The 21,380-nt window shown below is 43.1% G+C and overlaps 1 protein-coding gene across 1 annotated transcript in view; it reads left to right on the forward strand.

Annotated features, from left to right (window-relative positions):
• Positions 1–21,380, forward strand: part of aco2 (aconitase 2, mitochondrial) — an 85,559-nt gene that overhangs the window by 58,100 nt on the left and 6,079 nt on the right. The window contains exons 11-17 of the mRNA XM_041177617.1: positions 9,778–9,851; positions 10,924–11,035; positions 12,519–12,641; positions 14,537–14,692; positions 17,919–18,110; positions 18,694–18,826; positions 20,299–20,420. Of these exons, the coding sequence (XP_041033551.1) occupies positions 9,778–9,851; positions 10,924–11,035; positions 12,519–12,641; positions 14,537–14,692; positions 17,919–18,110; positions 18,694–18,826; positions 20,299–20,420 (912 nt within the window). The remainder of the gene's footprint in view (positions 1–9,777; positions 9,852–10,923; positions 11,036–12,518; positions 12,642–14,536; positions 14,693–17,918; positions 18,111–18,693; positions 18,827–20,298; positions 20,421–21,380) is intronic.

The raw sequence follows: 21,380 nt of genomic DNA on the forward strand, positions 1-21,380 counted from the left end.
CTGAAGGACTGCCTAAGAGAGAAACTTACCCGTAGAAGCTCTTATCCGTTTTTACGTTTCTAGTTATCTTTCTCTCATATTCTAATTTCTTTCTCCTGATTTACCTTTTAGTCATTCTGTGGCGTTCTTTATATTCTGACCTGCCACTCATCTTTGCGCAGTTATATGGTTTTTCCTTAAGTTTGATGCTTTCCTTAACTTTAATTAACCACATGGATTCCTCCCCTTAGAATTTTTCTTTATAGTTGGAATATACTTATCGAGTGTTCTGAAATATCTCCTTAAATGTCTGCCAGTGCTTCTCTATTGATCTATCCTCTAGCCTAGTCTCCTAGCTCACTTCAGCTGGTTCATAGTTGCCCTTATTTAAGTTTAAAATACTAGTCTTAGACCCATTCTTCTACCTTTCAAACTGGATGTAAAATTCAATCATATTGTGGTTGCTGTTACTGAGGGGTGCCTTTACTCTGAGGCCATTAATTAATCCTGTCACATTACACAATACCAAGTCTGATATAACCTGCTCTCTGGTTCCAGAACCTGCTGCTCTAAGAAACTATCTTAAGCATTCTATGAACTCATCCAGGCTGTGACTGCCAATCTGATTTTTCCAGTTTATATGTAGATTAAAATCACCGACAATTATTGCCATCCCTTTATCACACACCCAATATTTCTTCTGGTATACAAAAACAAAAATACCTGGAAAAACTCAGCAGGTCTGACAGTATCTGCGGAGAGGAACACAGTTAACGTTTTGAGTCCACATGACTCTTCAACAGAACTAAGGAAAAATAGAAAAGAGGTGAAATATAAGCTGGTTTAAGGGGAGGTAAGACAGGTAGAGCTGAATAGAGGGCCAGTGATGGGTGGAGACAACCAAAAGATGTCACAGACAAAAGGACAAAGAGGTGTTGAAGCTGGTGATATTATCTAAGGAATGTGATAATGAAGGTACAGATAGCCCTAGTGGGGGTTGGGTGGGGGGAAGGGATCGAAATAGGCTAAAAGGCAGAGATAAAACAATGGATGGAAATACATTTAAAAATAATGGAAATAGGTGGGAAAAGAAAAATCTACATAAATATTTGGAGAAAAAAATGTTATCGGAAGGGGCATGGGGATGGAGGAGAGAGTTCATGATCTAAAATTGTTGAACTCAATATTCAGTCCGGAAGGCTGTAAAGTGCCTAGTCGGAAGATGAGGTGCTGTCCCTCCAGTTTGCGTTGAGCTTTACTGGAACAATGCAGCAGGCCAAGGACAGACATGTGGACATGAGAGCAGGGTGGAGTGTTGAAATGGCAAGCGACAGGGAGGTCTGGATCATGCTTGCAGGCTGAGCGAAGGTGTTCCGCAAAGCGGTCACCCAGTCTGCGTTTTTCTTCCTCGAGCAGAGGCCCGAACAATCCCCATCCACCACTACTCTCCTCCGTCTGGCTGAGCTTGTTCTCACACTGAACAATTTCTCCTTAAACTCCTGCCCCTTACTTCCCCTCTCCGCACCGTCCAAGGGCCCAAACACTCCTTTCAAGTGAATCAGCATTTCACTTGCACTTCCCTCAATTTAGTCCACTGCATTTGTTGCTCCCAGTGCAGTTTCCTCTACGTTGGAGAGACTAAACGCAGACTGGGTGACCGCTTTGCGGAACACCTTCGGTCTGTCCACATGCATGACCCAGACCTCCCTGTCGCTTGCTATTTCAACACTCCACCCTGCTCTCATGCCCACATGTCTGTCCTTGGCCTGCTGCAATGTTCCAGTGAAGCTCAACGCAAACTGGAGGAACAGCACCTCATCTTCCGACTCGGCACTTTACAGCCTTCTGGACTGAATGTTGAGTTCAACAATTTTAGATCATGAACTCTCTCCTCCATCCCCACCCACTTTCTGATCCCCTTTTTTCCCAAATACTTATGTAGATTTTTCTTTTCCCACCTATTTCCATTATTTTTAAATGTATTTCCATCCATTGTTTTATATCTGCCTTTTAGCCTATTTCGATCCCTTCTCCCCACCCCATCCCCACTAGGGCTATCTGTACCCTCATTATCACATTCCTTAGATAATATCACCACCTTCAACACCTCTGTCCTTTTGTCTATGATATCTTTCGGTTATCTCTACCTATCACTGGCCCTCTATCTAGCTATACCTGTTCCACCTCCCCTTAAACCAGCTTATATTTCACCTCTTCTCTATTTTTCCTTAGTTCTGTTGAAGAGTCATATGGACTCGAAACGTTAACTGTGTTCCTCTCTGCATATGCTGTCAGACTTGCTGAATTTTTCCAGGTTATTTTGTTTTTGTTTTGGATTTCCAGCATCTGCAGTTTTTTACTTTTTTTCTTCTTGTATACTTTGTCCTACATTATGGCTACAGCTAGGAAGCCTGTAGACTACTCCCATTATTGACTTCTTTCCCCTACTATTCCTCATGTCCACCCAAGCTGATCCTATATCCTGATCTTCTGAACCAAGGTCAACTCTCTTGTACCAATGCCATCCTTGATTAACATCCACCTTTACCAAGCTTTCTGTTCTTCTTGAATGTCATATACCCCTCAATATTTGGGACCCAATCCTTGTCATCCTGCAGCCATGTCTCAGTGATGGCTGTCAGATCATATTTATTTACTTCAATGTGCACTATCAGTTCATTTACTTTATGAATGCTATTCACGTTCAGGTACAGAGTCTTATCTTTGTAACATCTAGTCTTGACTGCTGGTGTATTCTTATGTTTTTTTTTCTCTCTGACCCTCATTTCTCATATCACTATTTTGCTCTCCTACCTTGGCTCTGCCCCTTGATTTGCTACCTCTACCCAAGCTTGATCCCTCAACCCCACCTTGCTTAGTTTAAAGCCCTCTCTAGTTATTCGACTCACTAGAACACTGGTCCCAGCAGGGTTGAGATATGGGCCATCCCAATGGCACAGTCCTCACTTTCCTCAATACTGGTGCCAGTACCCCACAAACTGGAACCCACTTCTCCCACACCAGCCTTTCGGCCACGCAATCATCTCTCTAATCTTATTTGCTCTATGCCAATTTGCACACGGCTCAGGTAATAATCCAGAGATTATTACCTTTTGAGGTTCTGCTGCTTTTGCTGGTGGCTGAAGAAACCAATCCAAGAGAGGCAGATTCTGCCACAGGTGCTGTATGTGAAGTGGTTATCAGGCGTCACTATGGGTTGTTATTTTTGGTGTTGGCGCCTGTTGCTGTGACGCTGTAGCCACTGATCATCATGCTGGTCTACAGCTGATGTCGCCATTTTCCTCTCTCGTCGGCTAGTGTCTCACAGCTGTGAGAATCAATGTTTAGTGCTTTCACGTTACGTTTGCAAGCATTCTTGAAGCAAAGCTTTAGGTGTCCTGCTGGTCATCTGGCTTCAGCTACCTCTCCATAGATGAAAATCCTTCGGCATGCGACTGTCTTCCTATCTGCAAAAAGGCCTTAGTCAGCAAAGTTACCTCTGCTTAATAAGTGCCAACATACCAGGGAGATTTCTCTTCGAGAGGATTGCCGGACCTTCCATGATATGCCATGAGCTGCAAATGACGGAGATGAAAATTGTTGAGCTTCCTTTCTTGAAAGCTGTCAATTGTTCACATTTCACGATGCATTGAAGGAAAGAAAGAATATTTATGCTGGAAGGAGGAAGAAATGCTATTTTTGTGAATTTAGAGTAGATTTGGAGTTTTTCAATTCACTTTCCATAATTGGGTACTTAAAAAACCCAACAGCCCTTTGGATTCTTGTAGCATGCTCTTGGATGTAACCGTTGGCTGACTGCAGATGGCGCAAGTTGGCAATTTACTTGGTCCAGTAAATCAAAGGTTCTCAGACTGGAGTCTGAACCTGCGAGAGTAGGAGTGGATGCAGGTCTGGGATCCATGAGGTTATCCAATTTCTGCCCATTAGATTTCCATCTTCTTTGTATATGTTGACTTAATCACAATAAATTTCTGCTGTACAGACTAATAAACTCTTCCTTCAGGGACAGTATAACTTCGCTTCGAGTAATTGAAGCTACTCTGGGTGAGAATTATATTGAAAGTACAGCATAGAAACTCGTGATTTGGCCCATCATCTGATCCATGCCCTTGTTTATGGTTCATACAAGCCTCCTGCTGTCCTACTTCGTCTCACCTTATCAGCATATCCTTCTATTCCTTTCTCCCTCGAGCACTTGACAGGTTCCCCTTAAACTTATCTATGCTGTTTGCCTCACTGCTCCTGCTGGCAGGGAGTTCTCCTCTTCCACCACTCTTTGAACAAAGAAGTTTCTCTTTGATTCCTGATTGGTGTTATTAGTGACTCTCCTATGTTTATGGCCCCTAAACTCACAAGTGAAAGTTTTGCTGAACTTTAGAGACCTCTATTAGCATTCAGCCTTCACTTTTCTAGAGGAAACAGCTGCAGCCTGTTTAGTCTTTACTGATCAGCGTAACCTCTACATTTTAGATAAGAAAGGAACTGTGCAATTATTCGCAATTTTTCCTGAGTAACCACTGCAGATGTTGGCTTAGAACAGGCTCAGGCCTGGGTGTGGTGCTTTCCGCAGTTGAGCAGCTTGTTGACACTCATGATTCAGGCTCCTCCAAGAATAACGGACATGAGGGAAGAGGAAATGGACCTGTGGAGCTCGGTCCAGCCTGAGTCTGGAGGTAGGGGAGGTTTTAAAAAAAATTGAGAAATAGGATTTTAAAAATTTTCTAATTCTTTATTCTTACTTTTCATAAGGATGCTTGTCCCTTTAAAATGCTATACACAGTGGATGATTGGGATAAACTGCATATGTATGTGTAAGACCCACTGCTGGTATTCTAGTTGCATTGTAGGTACTTAGAAGAATATGTTGTGAATCCAAATTAGGCTATTTTGGATCTGCTAATGTGTAATGAGGCAGGTTTAATAAATGATCTTGGGAGTAAAGGATCCCCTAGGAAACAGTGACCATAATATAGTAGAATCTAGCATTCCGCTTGAGAGTGAGAAACTTGGGTCAGAAACAACTGTGCTAAACTTAAATAAGGGTCATTACAATGGAATGAGGGTAGAATTGGCTGGAGTGGACTGGGAAAGGCGTTTAGCAGAAAAGACGGTTGATGAACAATGGCAGACATTTAAGAAATTAGTTCATGACTCTCAACAAAGATATATCCCAGTGAGGAAGAAGGATTCAAGGAAGGGGATAAACTAACCATGGTTAACCAAGGAAGTTAAGGACAGTATCAAATTGAAAGAAAAAACATACAATGTGGTAAGCCAGAGGATTGGGAAAGTTTTAAAAACCAACCAAAAATTACCAAAAAAAAATAGAGGGAGAAAATAAACTTTTGAGGGTAAACTAGCAAGTAATATAAAAACAGACAGTAAAAGCTTCTTTAAATATATAAAAAGGAAGAGAGAGGCCAAAGTGAACCTAGGCCCTTTACAGAATGAGGCTGGGGAAATAATGGGGAACCAGGAAATGGCAGAGGAGTTGAATAAATACTTTGCTTCAGTCTTAATGGTAGAAGATACTATAGCATTCCAAAAATACTAAATAATCAAGGGGCAAAAGTCAGGGAGGAAATAAATACAATAACTATCACTAGAGAAAAAGTACTAAGGAAACTAATGGGTCTAAAGACTAGGAAGACCCCTGGACCTGATGAGTTGCATCCTAGGATATTAAAGGAAATAGCTACAGAGATAGTGGATGCACTGGTATTAATCTTCCAAGAATCCTTAGATTCTGGAAAAGTCCCAGAGGATTGGAGAATGGCCAATGTAACATCCTTATTCAAAAAGAGGGAGACAAAAAATGTAACTATAGGCTAATTAGCTTAACATCTGTCATTGGGAAAATGTTGGGAGTCTATTATAAAGGATGTAATAGCAGAGCATTTAGAAATACATAATTTAATCAAGCAGAGTCAGCATGGCTTCATGAAAGCGAAATCATGCCTAACAAATTTATTAGAATTCTTTGAGGAGGTAACAAGCAGGATAGATAAAGGGGAACCAGCAGACATAATATATTTGGATTTCCAAAAGGCGTTGCACATAAGGCTACTTAAGATAAGAGCCCATGGTTTTGGGGGTAGTACATTAGCATGGATAGAGGATTGGCTAACTAATAAAAGACTGATACAGGATAAGGAGGGGCATTTTTGGGATGGCGACCTGTAACTAGCGGAATGCCACAGGGATCAGTGCTGGAGCATCAGTTATTTACAATATATATTAATGACTTGGATGAGGGAAGTGAATGTACTATCGCTCAGTTTGCGGATGACACAAAAATAGGTGGGAAGGCAAGTGGTGAGAATGACACAAGGAGTCTACAAAGGGATATAGACAGGTTAAGTGATTGGGCAAAAAACTTGGCAGATGGAATATAATGTGGGAAAATTAGTTTATGTACTTTGGCAGGAAGAATAGTTTGAATATTATTTAAATGGAGAAACACTGCAGACAGCTGTAACAAGGGATTTGGGAGTCCTTGTACATTAATCCTAAAAAGCTAACCTACAAGTTCAACAGGTAATAGGGAAGGCAAATGGAATGTTGGCTTTTATTTCAAAGGGAATGGAGTATAAAAATAGGGAAGTCTTGCTAAAACTATACAAGGCAGTAGTTAACCATAGCTAGAATACTGTGAACAATTTTGGTCCCCTTATCTAAGGAAAGATATACTGACATTGGAGGTAGTCCAGAGAAGGTTCACTAGGTTGATCCCAGTTATGGAGGGATTTTCTTACGAGGAGAGGTTGAGTAGGTTGGGCCTGTACTCATTGGAGTTTAGAAGAATGAGAGGTGACCTTATTGAACCATATAAGATCCTTAGGGGGCTTGACAGGGTAGATGCTGAGAGGTTGTTTCCCCTTGTGGTAGAGTCTAGGATCAGAGGACATAATCTCAGAGTAAGGAGGCACCCACTTAAGACAGATGAGGAGGAATTTCTTCTGAGGGTAGTAAATCTGTGGAATTCTTTACCGCAGAGGGCTGTAGAGGCTGGGTCATTAAGTATATTCAAGGCTGAGATAGACCAATTTTTAACTCGTAAAGGAATCAAGGGTTATGAGGAAAAGGCAGGAAAGTGGAGTTGAGGATTATCAGACCAACCATGATCTCATTGAATGGCAGAGCAGACTCGATGGGCTGAATAGCCTACTTCTCCGACGTCTTATGGACTTGCATATCGATAGCAATGCTTGCTCATTTGACATTGCTAGTCTGTTCATCAATGTTCCACTTAAGGAAGCCATAGGTATTTGCACTGCAGCACCATATCATGGCGATCTTGAGCCACCACCATTGCGTGAATCTGTATTTATTGAGCTTATGAACTCGGCAACTCGCACAGTTGAGTTCAGTTTTAATGACACTGTTATGCCTAAATAGATGGTGTTGCCATGGGATCCACTCTAGGCCCAGCTCTCGCAAACATCTTTGTTTGGTTCTATGGGAAACATGTCATTGATGGAATGACATCAACCTCCTACCCCTCACATATTTCCAATATGTGGATGATATATTTGCTTTATTTAAATCCGAACTAGCTTGTAATAATTTCATTACATGTCTTAATGGGTTCCATCCTGTGCTCAAATTCATCTGTGAAATGGAGCAGTCAAATGAGCTCCTTTTCCTTGATGTACTAGTTGAGAAATCTGCCAGGGGATTCTCTGCTATGGTCTGCTGCAAACCTACCTTCACTGGTCAATGTACATGTTGGGATTCTTACAGTTTCACATGTCATAAAATTGGTTTTATCGGCAACCTTGTAAATAGGGTCCCAGCCTTTTGCACACCATGCAACCTTGATGTTCAAATAGGGGCATCAAAGACATCCTGTGGGATAATGGCTACATTAATCAGACCACTTTCTGCTGTTTCTAACGCAAACTTATGAACGGGCCTAAGGCTGTCACTTTCAGCCCTGAAAAGTGCCCAGTCTATCTCAAGTTATCCTGGCAGGGCAAGGTATCTCAACTTGAGCAACAGGTGAAGCCAGCTGTTTCACACTACTATTTAGTAGCAACACGAGTGGTACTCACCACTAACAGGATGCTGCCATCAAGCCAAAAAGACGTTCTGCCTATCACACAAATGAGTAATGTTGGATATGAATTTCAGTGCCAGTATGATGCTGGGTATGTAGGCCGTATGTCTTAAAGACTGGCGAATTGTATCAAATAGCATGTCACAACTGCTGTTTGCAACTGGCTGGGTTTAGACTGTACCTTACCTGCCCATATTTGCAAAACTCAAAACTAAGTGTCTAACATTAGATGTGATTCCGCAATTGGACAACATTTGCTAAATAATCCTCAATGTGCTGAGAATTACACTGACGACCAATTTAAGATTGTCAGTTGGGCTCGCAATGTGCCGCATTTGCCTGTACTGGAAGCTACATATATTAATACACAGGCCCTGTTCTTTACAGACAGAAAGAACATGTACACGCACTGCACCTGTTTCAGCTAAACAAAATAAGTGACAGCCATTCACTGACTCATTCCTCAGGGCAATATCTTGACCAATCCAGGTCACACTGCCTAGTTTAAATTTCAAACAATGCTTGGTAGCTGTCAGTTGCCATCACTGGTAGATGCGCTGCAATGGAGAATGGATCAATCAAGAGTCCACTTGCCAACCAATCAGCACTCTCTTCACATACCGTATAAATTGTTGTCTTTGCCCTGTATTGGTATTCTTGCGAAATGTCTTGAGTGCAAGGTGTAAAGCTTTAACATGTCTCTCTTTTTCAGTAATACTCAAGTTCTGTACCACCAAATGACTATTTAATACCACTAAGTAATAGTACATACTCTCAGTACTGATAACGTAGTAGCCCTGCGAGCCAGAATTCACCTTAGTAGTTAATCCGCCGACATGGTCTCCGTGTGCATCTTCAGAGTGGCTGACCAAACCACTCTATCCATTGTAGCAATTATGTCTTTGTGTGCTCTCTCTGTATTGTTTTGTAGGCTGTGACCTTGTGTCATATAAAGTCATACCTGTTGTAGCCCATTTAATTAATTTTCAATACACCAGTCTTGTCTCTTATGTCTTGGGTCACTTACAAGGCCATGCTTGGAGGAATAGAGCCAGCCTGACTCCACTCTATTATCTCTTACAATGTTATCAATCCCCAGGCTGGTACAGACGGACATCTTTGTTACCACAAAGAGCACAAAAGGGGTCTATCTTTCTCATAGTTCGAAGCCAGTTCTCCCACACAGTTTAATTCATTATGCAGATCTTAACAAGGCTGTGCCTTGACTAAATTACACATCCTGCCTGGTGCCCACAATGCAGTTCCTTATGTGTCTTCAGCCAGGGTACTGTTGCTCCTCGATGTTTCATTTTTACCACCATGAGACAAACACTGTACACAGGGCCACCAAGCAGCCGGTCTACATTTATTAATATAAAAGAAATGAAGCAGTTACATGTTTGAAAAGTGATGAATACATTAAAAGAAAGTAAATAATACCTTGGCTTACAAAATCTGGAAGGGAAAGAATGGGATCAGTGGCATCTCCCAGCTCATTCAACATTTGTCAGTCAGATGGGTTGTGAATTGTGACCCATAATTCTGTGGAGTTACTGAAAGGACAAATGATGAGCCCTTTATGAACCCTACTGCTTTAGACAGTGACTTTTCTGCATTGTTGGCCTTTACTCTGAGGAGGTGCAACAGACTGGAGGACAAGAGAGGGTACTCCCCTCCACCCAGCCTTCCAGGCCTAACTCAACTTCCTGTCTTCACAGGCTAAAACCCTGAGAGACTTCGGTGGCATTGTTCTTGCTAATGCGTGTGGACCTTGCATTGGACAGTGGGACAGGTAAAGGAGTTGTACTTCAATTTTCTACTCACTGCACTAAGCACGATGCCACATTAGAAATGAGCCTATCTTCCCAACCATGGTAGTAGCTGATAAGCATTGTGTAGAATTAGTGCAAGCCTCCAGCTTCCAAAGTCATTGGCCCCTGAGATACTTGAGTGACTTCGCACTGAACAAACCAGCATTTTGGTTTTCAATGACACTAAATATAATGTTTAAATTAGTAAGATTTATGGGCTCAGTTGTTGTGCCTCACAGATTGGAAATGCCCCACGGCCAGTTCTTGTTTGTTGCTTGGGTAGCAGTGGACATTGGCCCCAGCCTCCCTGGGATGGGAGCGTGGACGTGGGGTTGGGAAATTACCTTAGCTTTTCAATGCTGTTCCCTCTCCAGCAATGCCTATTCGAGCGTTTGTGTGTTGACTTGCAAAGGCGGATGTTTTAACAGTCCAGTAACCTGAAGTGTTGCCGGCTGCTGTGCCTCAGAGAGAGTTGGTGGCGTCAGGAGATAAGGGGAGGAAAAAGAAAACAAGACTAGCTCACCTGGATATAACTGGATGGCTGATGAACTAGGAAGTTGTCCCATTTAATCTATGATGATGGAGATGGGCAACATTTGCCAAAAGATGGCAAAATATTAATTTTAATACTGATGGTGCTATTGTAATATTTCCAGTAAGCGAAATGCTGCTAACAAAATTAAGGCTGTTGGTCCCCCTTCCAGCACAGTGATTACTGCAAAGCAGCAGTGTGCAGCACTTTGACGCTCATTTGGGCAAGCAGAAATGAGCAGTGGGATTGAAGTTCCTTTTAAAGGATGGGCAGGGAGGGAGAAATTAAGGGGGCAACTCAATTAAAGCTATAGGTTCTCCATGCCTGATTGTTGGCAGAACAGAATTGCTGTCTGCCTGGTTATACAGTTTGAATTGGTACCATTTTTGTTCAATGACTTGATTGACCTGTTACTAGTGTTTGAATAAAATCCCCTTTGAAGAATATTTTCAAGCTGCCATCTTGCCTTTTCCTGAGTGCAACTCATTTTTGTCATTTTTCTTTTTAAATTTGCACTCAAGACGGGACGTTAAGAAAGGTGAAAAGAACACCATTGTGACTTCCTACAACAGAAACTTCACTGGACGCAACGATGCTAACCCTGCAACACATGCCTTCGTCACATCTCCTGAGGTAAAATACACAAGGCACCTCTCTGTGTTTTAATTTTTACTTTCAAAGAAATCTGAAGAGACTCTGTCACAATTGACTCATGGCTATCAGCGTTGATGCATTTAATGAGGAGGTTTACAAAGGGAGAAGAGAACAGGACATGGGGGCAGAAATGGAAGCTATAACTAGAATGGGAGGAAGCTGGCATGAATTGTTTGGAGAGGATGGCTGTGCTGTGGATTCTATGCACCAATGCCATTTGGACGAAATACTGGAGGGAAATCGCTTCCCATGGAAATATACCCTAACAGGAGAGGGGTAGGGGTGAAATCTTGTCTATTTTGGTATTGGTAAGAGGTTCCTGTCTTTGGTCATTCTGCTGGATTAGGGTCAGACTCAGCTGTGATGACTCCCACAGAGTGAAGGGATGCAAGTTTTGACTGCAGCAATGTGCTATTTGTAGTTCCCAATTATTGGCATTGAGTACGGCTGATATAAATGGTCTAGCAACTGGGGAGGCAGTGGCATTGTCACTGGACTAGTATTCCAGAGACCCAGGGTAATGTTCTGGGAACCTGGATTCAAATCCCACCAAGGCAGCTGTTGAAATTCGAATTTGATAAAAAAAAATATGGAATTAAAAATCTAATGATTGGTGATTGTCGTAAAACCCCATCTGGTTCACTAATGTCCTTCAGGGAAGGAAATCTGCCATCCTTACCTGGTCTGGCCTACTTGTGACTCCAGACCCACAGCAATGTGGTTGACTCTTAATTGTGCTCTGCACAAAGGATTAGAGATGCGCACAAATTAAAAAAAGAGAAAAAAATAAACAGGATTTTGTTTCACCCACCAGCACATAAAATTCAGCAGGTAGGGTAGGACAGAGAGGGTGGCCCTACCTGTCTGAAATTTTGAGGGTGCATGAGGAAGGCGTTGGGTGGCCTCTTGAACCCACCTTCGCCATGATCCCCAACCCCAGACTTACCTGGCCTCCTTGGGACCTCCTGTAATTCCAGCAGTGGCTACTGCTCCCGACTGGTGTTGCTGAGATTACAAAGGACTCTAAGGCGGGATTTCCTCCCAAGATAGGCCTTCAGTCTCACCTTAAAAGAATTAATGCTTTCCCCAGCATTAATTTGATGCGGGGCAGGCATTGGGGTTGTCAAAGGCTGGGGGGTAGGGGTGGGGTTGGTGAACGGCAAGGTTGTGATAGACCATGGCACCCTTTAATATCCAGCCCCAGAGTTCTGCCAAAATGTCGTTGAGCTGAAAGGGTAACCACCTTCTCCACGCACATGTTGATAGCTTCCAGGATTTTCAATATTTATTGCTATGGTACAGAACAGGATTAATGTATTAATCTACTGCCCATCCCCCCACCCCCCCCCCCCCCCCCCCACCACCACCACCACTTCGCATGCCAAGCTGCTAAATGCCAGTGGAACCCTGTGAGAATTTTACAGAAGCTGCAGTCCAGTTGATTATGCTTTTCTATTCTCAGATTGTCACTGCCTTTGCCATCGCTGGAACCTTGAAATTTGACCCCGAGCGTGATTCACTGACTGGAGCTGATGGGAAGAAGTTCAAACTGAAACCACCAAATGCTGACGAGCTGCCCACCAAGGTACACGTCACTCTGACAGGCAGGCTAGCAAGCAACATGGTGAATGTGTTTATTGAATGCTTTCCTTTTAAACCACACCAGGTTCTGTTGCTCACAAGATGGTCACCATGTGTAAAATCTACTTCAATTTTATGTAACTGAACCTTAAGTGAAATAAGACCATAAGAAATAGGAGCAGGAATAGGCCATGCATCCCCTCAGCCCAGCTTTGCCATTCAGTAAGATTGTGGCAGATCTTCTATGTCAGCAATTTCTTGCTCTATCCCAAAAAATCTCAGTCTTGAATATATTCAACAACTGAGCATCCCACAACCCTCTGGATAGAGAATTCCAAAGGTCACAACCCTCCAAGTGAAGAAATTTCTTATCACCCTCAGTTTTAAATGGTTGACCCCCCCCCTATTCTGTGACTGTGACCCTTAGTTCTAACCTGGGGGAACAGTCTCTTGACAATTTTGTTTTCATTTTTATTGGAATCCTTCCACTGCTTGGGGAGAGGGGCACAGGGAGGGCTGAAATTCTGTGATGTGGGTTTTCTCCCCACCATTTATAGTCATAGAGTCATTATGGCACTTAAGGAGGCTCTTAATAGAGACCATGCTGGCAATTTCTAAACGTTTATTCCACCACCCCCACAGCACTCCCCTGCTCCCCCACTCACCAAACCCAAGTTTGTGATCTTAGCATCTTGCAGAGTTATTTTGTGGAGACAAGGTTAATGCTCACAGAGAAGCAGTTAGAATTGAAAGGACAGTTCTCCAGATCATTTATCCCACAGAGCTATTGTCTCCCAGATTTTTTGTTTAATTCATAAAGGTGCAATGCTTGGACATGTTCCTTTTGCTTGCAGAGGATGGGTCACTGCATATGAATATATGTAGCTTCTAGCAAGTGTAAGTGAGCCACACTGCAAGCCTAATGATCTTAAATTGGCTGCTAGTGTAATTCTTGGCACACTCAGGATTGTTTGGCAAGTGCTGTCCGATCAAGGAATCCCATTTAACGTTATTATGTTCTGAGTTTTGCGAGTGCAGTCAGTACTCTGCCTGTTGCGAACAGCCGAAGGGACTTTGATACGGACCACCAGTCGTTGAGATGTGTGGTCTACAGTTTTATTGCACTTGTTTTCATTGCCCTGTGTCTGCATCGGGTGAAATGTCGAAGTTTGTGCACTCTCAACAGGTTTCCACTATCCATCAGGAGTCTTTCAGTTCTAGCAGATAATGGAGATTCTGCTATCAGGACGTGTCACTTACTGAGAGGTTTTCAGGGAGATGTAGGAGTCTAATTATAAGACATACAGAATTGTACACCTGGAAATCACAAACTGAACGTTCGGTGAACAAAACATTGCATCCTCCCATTAAGCAGATTAAATCTCCATTCCTGCTTGCAATAACTTAAAGCTTTGTCAGTTTTGACTGCAATATTAACTTGGAGATTGCCACAGCAGTGGTCTTGGGTTACTCAGTTGATGATTATACTTCTTCTCATTTAGAACAGAGCAATAAAATTCGGATGCTCGACCTTTGCTGAGTTACCTGATCTTGCATGGGGAGAATGCGGCATAAGGTATTAAAATTGCCACAGTGATCCTGGGGTAGGGAATGCCCGGTGACCCTTGCTGGACGATGTAAATGTGAATCTCAGCCAGTGTGAAGCACTAACCTCAGTCATGATGCCCCTCTGTTTAAATAGCTAGTTGACACTCGCTGTTTAAACTTAGTCAGGGATAGGCGCAGTAGTTATCAGTATCTGCCTGGTGACTGTGGAACTGCACCCAACGAGTTCCGCACCTTTAGGGGAAAACGCAGGGAAATAATATGTGGGGAGAAGATGAAATTGCTGTGAATGTACAGAGAGGTCACTGTAAATTCTTTATTACCATCTTGAAGGGCTTTGATCCCGGTCAGGACACATACCAAGACCCACCAAAAGACTCCCAGGGCATTTCAGTCCATGTCAATCCAAAGAGCAATCGGCTGCAGCTGTTGGAGCCATTTGATAAGTGGAACAAGAAAGACTTGGAGGATCTGCAAGTGCTGATCAAGGTCAGTTTCAAAGTATAAGACGATTACTTAGACTAGTCTACAGCATTAAAAAAGAATGAAACCTGGTGTTTTTGGGTAAACTCACTCTGGTCTGTCCCTATTATTAAGTTTAGGTATGTTGGCCTGATGCGATGTGCTTTGGGGGGGGGGGTGGTGCAGAAGTTGAAGAGTGGGGGCGCTCTGCCATTTTATGTAGGTGGGCCAATTAAGGCCCGCCCAGTGTGACGTCCGCACAGAAGCACTATATGCTCCCTGTGCGGGCGGGAGGGAATCCCTAAACCTGAGAGTGCGCCTTCTCGTGCAGGTGCATGAAAGAGTTCACTCATCTCCCTGAGGCTAAGTGCTGCCTCAGGGAGATTGCCTCTACTGTTTTTTAAAAAAAAAAAATCAGAAATAGGAAAAAAAAATGCTTGACGTGTCCCCTCATGCGACACTGTCACATGAGTTGGGACGTGTCCATAACTTTTTTAAAAAAAACTTTAATTAAATTTTTAAAAACCTGCACGAAACCTCATCCTGCCTCTGGATGAGGTTTCGTGCTTTTTCTAATTCCCGCCAGGGCTTCTGGCCTGCCTGACAACCTTAAGGATGGACGGGCAGGTCCTTTAATTACTTAAATGACTCTGTCAATAGCTTCAATTGGCCATTGACAGGTTGGCGGGCGCACAGCTGATTTTGCTGTGTCCTTACCTACCTGAAAATTTTTAAGTGGGACGTGGTGACATTGGGAGTTCTTCCCGTCACTGCGTGTCATTTTTGCGTGTCGGCGAGTGGGCCCTGCTCCCGCTGGGAAAATCCTGGCCCTAGGATCACAGAATGGTTACAGCACAGAAGGAGGCCATTCGATCTGTTGTGTCTGTGCCGCCTCTTTGCAAAAACAACTGGGCTAGTCCCACAACCCGGTCCTATCCCCATAGGCCCTGCAGTGTTTTTCTTTTCAGGTGCATATTCAATTCCCTTTTGAAAGCCACAATTTGAATCTGCCTCTGTCACACTTACAGGCAATGCACTCCCGATCCTAACCAGTTGCTGAATAAGAGAACTTTTCCTCATGTCTCCATCGTTTCTTTGGCCATTCACCCTAAATCAGTGTCCTCTGGTTCTCAACCCTTCTGCAAATAGGATCCATTTTTATCTACTCTGTCTAGACCTTCAATAATTTTTAACACCTTAATCAAATTTCCTGTCAGCTTTCTCTAAAGAGAACAGTCCCAGCTTCTCCAATCTAACCACACAACTTAAGTCCCTCATCCCTGGAACCATTCTTGCAAGTCTTTTCTGCACCCTCTCTAAAGCCATCACAACTTTCCTCAAGTCCGATGCCCAGAACTGGACACACTACTCAAGTATTTTTTAAAGGTTCATCATAACTTCTTGCTTTTGTACTCTATGCTTCTATTTATAAGCCCAGAATCGTCTATACCTATTTAATCACTTTCTCAGCCTGCCCCTACCATCTTCAATGATTGTGTGCATATACCCCCAAATCTCTGTTCCTGCACCCCGTTTGGAATTGTACCCTTTATTGAACATTGCTTGTCCTCGTTCTTCCAGTCTAGATGTATTACTTCATGCTTCTCTATTAAGTTTCATCTGCCACGTGTCTGCCTATTCCACCAGCCTGTCTATGTCCTTTTGAATGCTGTCACTATGATCCCTGCTTTCTAATATGTAATTGGCAGGTTTGACATGTGGGTGGCTGGTATCAAGTTAGAAATCTTGTAAGAGACTGGGTCAAACAGGCCAGCCTGTCCAGGGTTGATCCACATTCTGTGTTGAGTTAGTTGGTCTTACCCAATTCAAACTATGCTTTCTAATACGCGGTGCACCTCCGGCAGAATAGATTTACTGCCCTTGGGATTACAGCCCACCCTCCAGCCTTGTGATCTGGGTGAAATTATTGCAGCAGACCTCGTATAGTGAGAATGACTGCATAGCTCCTCTGAGAAAAGTAAACAACTGAGGCCCCCATTGCTAACCTTTTGAGCACTGGGCACCCGGACCGAACAGGTGGTCCTAAAGTCAAGCAGTCAGCAGAGTCTCCATTCCCCTCATTACAATCTGATTTGTACATCCCTCAGCATGTTCCTGGCTCCAGGTTTACCAGGGAATTAGAGGGATCTAGAAAGTTCTAACACCAAAAAAATACATTAAAAGGTATTAAAAATATATATGTTGAAAGGTGCTTCATGGGAGCATTATAAAACAGAATATGACACCAGGCCACATTAGGAGACATTAAGTCCAAAAGCTTGGCCAAAGAGGTAGATTTTAAGTGTTTTAAAGGGGGAATGCAAGGTAGAGAGGAGGAGATGTCTAGGGAGTGTGTTCCAGACCTTGGAGCCAAGACAATTAAAGATACGGCCACCAACGATGGAGCAATTAAAGCTGGGCATGCCTAAGAGACCAGAATTAGAGGAGTGCAGTTACCTCAGAACTTGTGGGACTGGAGGAGATTACAGCATTAGGGGCGAGACCATGGAGGGATTTGAAATCAAGGATGAAAATTTTAAAATCCAGCATTGCTTGTCTGGAAGCCAAGAACAAATGGCCACTTGAGCAGGACGTCAGTGAGTTGTTGCTACCCATGCAATCAAATGGTGGCAAGGGGAATCTTCAAGATAGAAGGCTGCCTATATTTGCATGAATGTACTTTGTTTATTTAGCTTTCTGATCATGCAGGTTTTTTCAGTCAGCGATCAGTGCAATTTGAATATAACTGAGCACTTTTGCATTGTCTTTGGGACCAACTCAGCCCAGTTGGTCCCAATGTAAACAGTAAACTCCAAGCTGCAAACTGTCAATTTTATTAGTGAAGCTTTAAGAAGAATTGGCACAGTTCTTGATGTCCATAGCACACACTGCTTGTAAGTTGACATAATTGACATAAAGTTTTGTAAGGACACAAATCCTTAGTGCTGTGGGATTTGGCAAGGAGAAATAGACAAGATTGGTGCATTAGACAATGCTATTCTAAGGCTGTAGTAAGAGTAGATCAGAGAGAATCTTGTGGGAGTAATTGATGACTCTGCAAAAAAAAAAGTAGTGGAGGACATGTCCCATTCTTGGATTCTTGCCCTTGATTGGCAAAGGTTTTGTGTCTCATCCTCTATTTGGAAATCTAGTGTCTAAATGTTAGGCTTTTATCATCGCTGGATTTTAACTACTGATCTGTGGTTTAGCTGTTCTATCTTTCCCTGTTGTGATTTGTTTCCTTCTGTTTTAGGTGAAAGGCAAGTGTACCACTGATCACATATCAGCTGCTGGACCTTGGCTGAAGTTCCGTGGCCACCTTGACAACATTTCAAATAATCTGCTAATCGGTGCCGTTAACATTGAGAATAACAAAGTCAATGAGGTCAAAAACCAGTTAAGCAACCAGTATGGACCTGTGCCAGAAACTGCTCGTGCTTACAAGGTAAGTGCATCTGCAAAAGGAGAGAATTGGGCAGCTCTCTAAGCTCCTTAGTGGTTAACTCTACATTGATCGGTTTCCTTGTCTTTAGCTGGTCAATGTCGGGCAGTGTTGGGCTCTACCTCTGGGCTGAAGAGAAGGAAAATTGAGTGACTTCTCCTGCAAAGTGCTACTCCAATGGTGCCAGCATTCGATATTTAAGCCTGTGCATGACTGACCCCATCAAGGTATAAGAGAGCTGCTCTGCCCCATTAAGTGTTATTGCCTCCAGGATAGGGGAAAGGGCAGTTAAAAGTAGCAAACTAGTCATGTCTACCTTAGGCTTGCCACCCCTCCAGGGGGTGCCCTGGAGTCTCCTGGATGCTGTTGCAAGAAACCAGGTTAAAATGATGGGAGAATTTTTAAAATATGTTCACTTTTTTCATTAGTTAGAAAAATATTGCAGTTGGGAGAAAAGAAAGCTGTTTGAGTAAGTGGACTGGTCAGAGGCTGAGAGGTGAAACCTTCAGGAATATGTCCAACTAGAGTTGGCAACTCTCGTTTATTGCCCAAGAGCAAAGTATAAAGTTTTTATTCCTTTCCCCAGAAACAAGGCATCAACTGGGTGGTGGTTGGTGATGAGAACTATGGTGAGGGCTCCAGCAGAGAGCACGCTGCCCTCGAGCCTCGGCATCTAGGAGGCCGCGCCATCATTGTCAAGAGCTTCGCTCGAATTCATGGTAGGTGTATATTGTAGAAATTGAAACTCGTGTTGGAGATGCAGTCTACTCCTTCAAAAAATGTAATTGTACCATAATTTTGAATTAAGTGGTGCTAATAACAGCAAAGAGGCAACTTAGTGCTGGAAAAATTCAATTAGTGACTTTGAATGAAGAAGTGTGATTTTGATAAGTGGGCTACCCCTCTTTCCCTTTTTGGGATCATGAGCCACGTGGGCTGCTTCAGCCACCTGTGCAGCTGCAGAAATCTCAGCAATTTCTCAATCGCAGGGGATCACTCATTCTTCGCTTGTTTTTACATCCCTGAGCTACCTGCCCTTTTATTAGGAGGACAGTTCTTTTGAGAGTCTTTCACAGCCAAGGCTCCCACGGTTCGTTGGCTAAACCCTAGAGTGACTCCAATTGATAGATGCAGTGTGTGTGTACAGTCAAATCTGCGTCCAGGATGCTGGACATAAAAGCAAAATACTGCGGATGCTGGAAATCTGAAATAAAAACAAAATGCAGGAAAAACTCAGCAAGTCTGGCAACATCCGTGCAGAGAGGAACAGAGTTAAAACGAGTCCGTATGAATCTGCTGAAGAAGCAGTCACTCAGACTCTAAATGTTAACTCTGATTTTCTCTCCATAGATGCTGCCAGATCTGCTGAGTTTTTCCGGCATTTTCTGTTTTTCATTGCTAATTGACAATGTAAGGGAATCCCAATTTATCTGAAACTAATGTGGCCCTTAGAGATTTTTTCCCCTTTTGGACAGCTGGATTTCAGAAACACAAAAAGCCATCAGTCTGCTTGAAAATCAACAAATTACTGAGAATTTCTTGAAGTAACTTCAACTGCCTGACATAGAGCACACATTCTATCCTCGTATGAGCACACCTCACTTGCCTGACCCAAATAAGTTAGATACAGGTTAACAAAAGCCATGGTTTAGGTGCCCTGCCCTGCCAAAGCTGCATGACCTACCATTGGAGTTCAACTGAAAATCTTATTATGGCTTTTCACTGCTTGTCCAGCTAGGACAACCCCACTGTTAGGACATTGGCTTGTAAGGTTGTGTGGAACTGAATGAGAAGAATTCTAGCCCTCAAATGAGTCAAATGGGCCTTGAAGAGTAGAATTATGAGACTAGGTTGCATAGACTGAGCTTGTATTCCCTTCAGTATAGAAGATTAGGGGATGATCTATTTGAGATGTCTAAGGTGATTAAAGAATTTGATAGGGCAGATAGGGAAATTATTTCCTCTGATAGGGGAGTCCAGAACAAGGCAGGGGACAACTTTGAAATGAGTGTATTGTACAGGAGTATCAGCTTAGATGAAGAACCTAGAGTGGGGCATGGAACACACTAATCTTCTGACGGAGGGGTCACTGCTACCAATGGTGAGCCTAGCTGACACTCATTGACTCTAGTCCAATTCTTGTACCTTAAGAAATTGTGGGTGTAATGTGAATTCTGTGCTTGCTTTGTAGAAACCAATCTCAAGAAGCAAGGACTCCTTCCTCTGACCTTCGATAATCCTGCCGATTATGACAAGGTGCAACCAGATGATAAAGTCTCCATTATTGGGCTGAAGGAATTTACCCCTGGAAAGGTACCAACATGGAGTTGTGCTTCTTTCTGTTTGGAGCTCACTCGGCACCTATTTATACAGTGTTGTATTGGGATTTTTAAAAATAACATATTGCGCATGAGAAATGACGATTTGACCCATGGAAGCCCATCCCTTTGGTACCTGCTTTTTGATAGCATCCAGTTGTTCCAAACTTTATCAGATATTGAGGAAAGCCATTCTCCCAGCACCTGTTCTTTATACTTGCTCCTAATTTAAAATTAAGTTTCATGGCCCTAGTTTTACTTTTTTTAACTTCTGGCTTTACCTTGCCAATACCATTTCACATTTTCCTAATTTATGCACTTCACACAACCACACACATTTATCTGTCCTGGAAAATTAGGAGAAAGGTTCGGAAAAGCTAAGCCAGACCCCTCTGATTCTCCCATCCTGCATAACACCCCAGTCGCCATCCGACGGATTAGTTTTCAACCGCCTGTCACCTGAGAAACAACGCTGGGCTCCAAGGATACACGCTCACTGTTAGAGCTATAGGTCTGGTTAACATACGGTCTGAATTTAAGGTGGGTGGGGGGGGAGCCTGAGAACTGGTGGCTGACTCCAGAAGCAGTGGTTCCCATATTTGCACTCTCTTAGCAAGCTGAATCTGCTTACCGAACATGGGAAAGAACATAGCACAGGAGATCAACGTTTAGCCCCTTGAACACCATTCAGTGCGCTTGTGGCAGATCTGCAACCTAACTCCATATGTCCCTCAGTCAATATCAGCTATCACAATGTAACACCAGTTATGTATTCAAGGTACCCTTGTTGTTTTGGGCTGCATAGCGTCCATGTTTCAGTGCTGCCTGTGCTACAAATGTGTGTACATGTTCTTTCTGTCTGCAAAGAACAGGGCCCTGTATATTAATCTGTGTAGCTTCCAGTACACGCAATTGCACCACACGGCGAGCCTGACTGACAATCTTAAATTGTCAG

This window comes from Carcharodon carcharias, chromosome 31, assembly GCF_017639515.1.
Source record: "Carcharodon carcharias isolate sCarCar2 chromosome 31, sCarCar2.pri, whole genome shotgun sequence".
Classification (NCBI taxonomy): Eukaryota; Metazoa; Chordata; class Chondrichthyes; order Lamniformes; family Lamnidae; genus Carcharodon; species Carcharodon carcharias.